The 2,176-nt window shown below is 30.1% G+C and overlaps 1 protein-coding gene across 2 annotated transcripts in view; it reads left to right on the forward strand.

Moving 5' to 3' along the window:
* LOC105529148 (chromosome unknown open reading frame, human C4orf22) overlaps positions 1 to 2,176 on the forward strand; it is a 670,589-nt gene that overhangs the window by 30,271 nt on the left and 638,142 nt on the right. For both annotated transcript variants that reach the window (XM_011966234.1, XM_011966235.1), the window contains exon 2: positions 1,113 to 1,243. In XM_011966234.1, the coding sequence (XP_011821624.1) occupies positions 1,113 to 1,243 (131 nt within the window). The remainder of the gene's footprint in view (positions 1 to 1,112; positions 1,244 to 2,176) is intronic.

Below are 2,176 nucleotides of genomic sequence, written 5' to 3' on the forward strand. Positions count from 1 at the left end.
CATTGTAATCATTTGGCAAATGTATACACTTTGCTACGTGGAATTTACTGTTTGCTTTTAATGATTATAAAAGAAAAGTGGCAGGTTTCTAGGCTTACAGTATACAATTTTTTATTTTGTTTGAATACTTATAACTTTTAACCACTATGGTTTGAATAGACTGTTAACTAGACATCTTAAGTTTTCTCCTTTAACTGTTAGACAGTTCTTGCATTAACAGTGATATAGTAATTAAGTGTTCATAACAATAAAATAGGTTCTGTTTTCACCATGTTTTAGATATTTTGTATTTAATTAAAATAATAATGCCCTTATTAATATATAAATACTGTTGTTTAATACTTTAATCTTTATACTAATAACTTTACGAAAAATGGTACCTTGTCAAGTCATAGGGAAGCAATTTTTTTAAGTATAACAAAGATGTATGCGATAATTCTTAAATTAAGAAAAGTGTAAGGCCTAAAATACTGGGAAGTTGTTTGTTCAATTTGAAGTTTTTCTGTAGTGATCTTGGGTTTCTACTTTTCTGTTTTTTATTGGTACCAACATAATATGGAAACAATCTTCATCGTTAAGTAAGAAATTCATCTGCTCCTCTTTATTTTGTATTTGAAGTTATAATATTCTGTGCCATCAGTTAATTGATTTCAAGGAAGTAAGGCTCTGAAACATTGAACTCTCTCAAAGCAGCGTGGTTCTTTTTTTTTTTTGCCGTTGGTTTTCAAAACGTCTTTTGTGTATGAGCACCATTGTCTCTAGTTTTGTTGTTTTAAAGATACTCTATTAATTACCTACAGCTGTTCTCAGAAATTGATTAAAAACACAACAGACTTTTGTCCTCTAATTCCTTAGAGAAAAGTTAGCAATTGACGTTTTCTTTTTTTTCATCTTAAAGATATGGGAAAGGGAAGACCAAATCAGATGTGTAGAAATGTATTAGAAAAATTCTGGTTTTTAGTATCTAATAGATCATGTCTAGTTTTTGAATAAATTTAATTTTTCATTTAAAGCAATTGCTTGGTATACATTGTAGATATAAGATGTAAGTAAGTAAGTAAAAGTAATATTTCTCATTTGCCCACTCGTCTAACAACTGATTTTCTCTCTAGGACGAAACCCTGGCCCGCCAGTTGGTGGAGCTAGGCTACCGAGGGACCGGAGAGAGAGTGAAAAGGGAAGATTTTGAAGCAAGGAAAGCAGCTATAGAGATTTCAAGGCTGGCTGAAAGAGCTCAGCAAAAGTAAGTGTCTATGTTCCAAATCCAGATTTTATGTTATATTCTAGACCTCTGGAGTAATTCAATTTCGTTTGCATTGTTTAATTTAGAAGCACTGGCTGGAGCAGGTAAAACTTGGAATATCCTAAGCATGTGTTCCGCAGATGAGGAACTGAAGCAACTGTTATATGCTTGCAATAAAGCCACATGCAACTTCAAGCTACTAATTTAAGAAATATAAATACCAAAATATGGTCATCATACCAATAAAGTCTTGTTAAAAAGTAACTTGATGTTATTGGTTTTATGCATTTATATACTAAAAATATGAGTGACTTTTGCCTTAGAATTCTTTGTGTTTTGAGGTGTGTAAATCTGTAGTATCATTTGTGTTCTCATATTTTTCCAAGCATTAATTCATTCAACTTTATTAATAATCACTAACTTTTGTTTATATGCCTAATTTATATGTTAGTATATAATATGTGGTTATATTAAACATAAATCTAATGATATACGTTAAAACATATTATGAAAGAGATATATTCCTAAAGTGAACTGCATCAAACTTGTAAGGCAATTTTATAAAGACATAAGTAGTTGACAAAGTAATAATCTATTTCATTTTTAAAAGTGGATCATTAAAGTATAAATGCTGGGGAGAATAATTACTTAGAAATCAGTATACTATTATTGGATAACATCTTTAAAATTACCCAGTAATTGTGAGCATAAATTTCCATGTATGCATTATAAACATAACATTTGATAGTGGAATGTGCTTTGGTCCTGGGACTATTCAATTAGAAGTGACCATTTTAATGGTAATTGTGTTTCAGAACCATAGTATACTGAAGTTTAACATACTGATATTTGGGAATATATTAGTTTTCTATTGCTGCCATAACACATTATTACAAATTTGATGACTTAAAATAACACATTTATGGCCAGGTG

This window comes from Mandrillus leucophaeus, unplaced genomic scaffold (genome assembly GCF_000951045.1).
Source record: "Mandrillus leucophaeus isolate KB7577 unplaced genomic scaffold, Mleu.le_1.0 Scaffold75, whole genome shotgun sequence".
Classification (NCBI taxonomy): Eukaryota; Metazoa; Chordata; class Mammalia; order Primates; family Cercopithecidae; genus Mandrillus; species Mandrillus leucophaeus.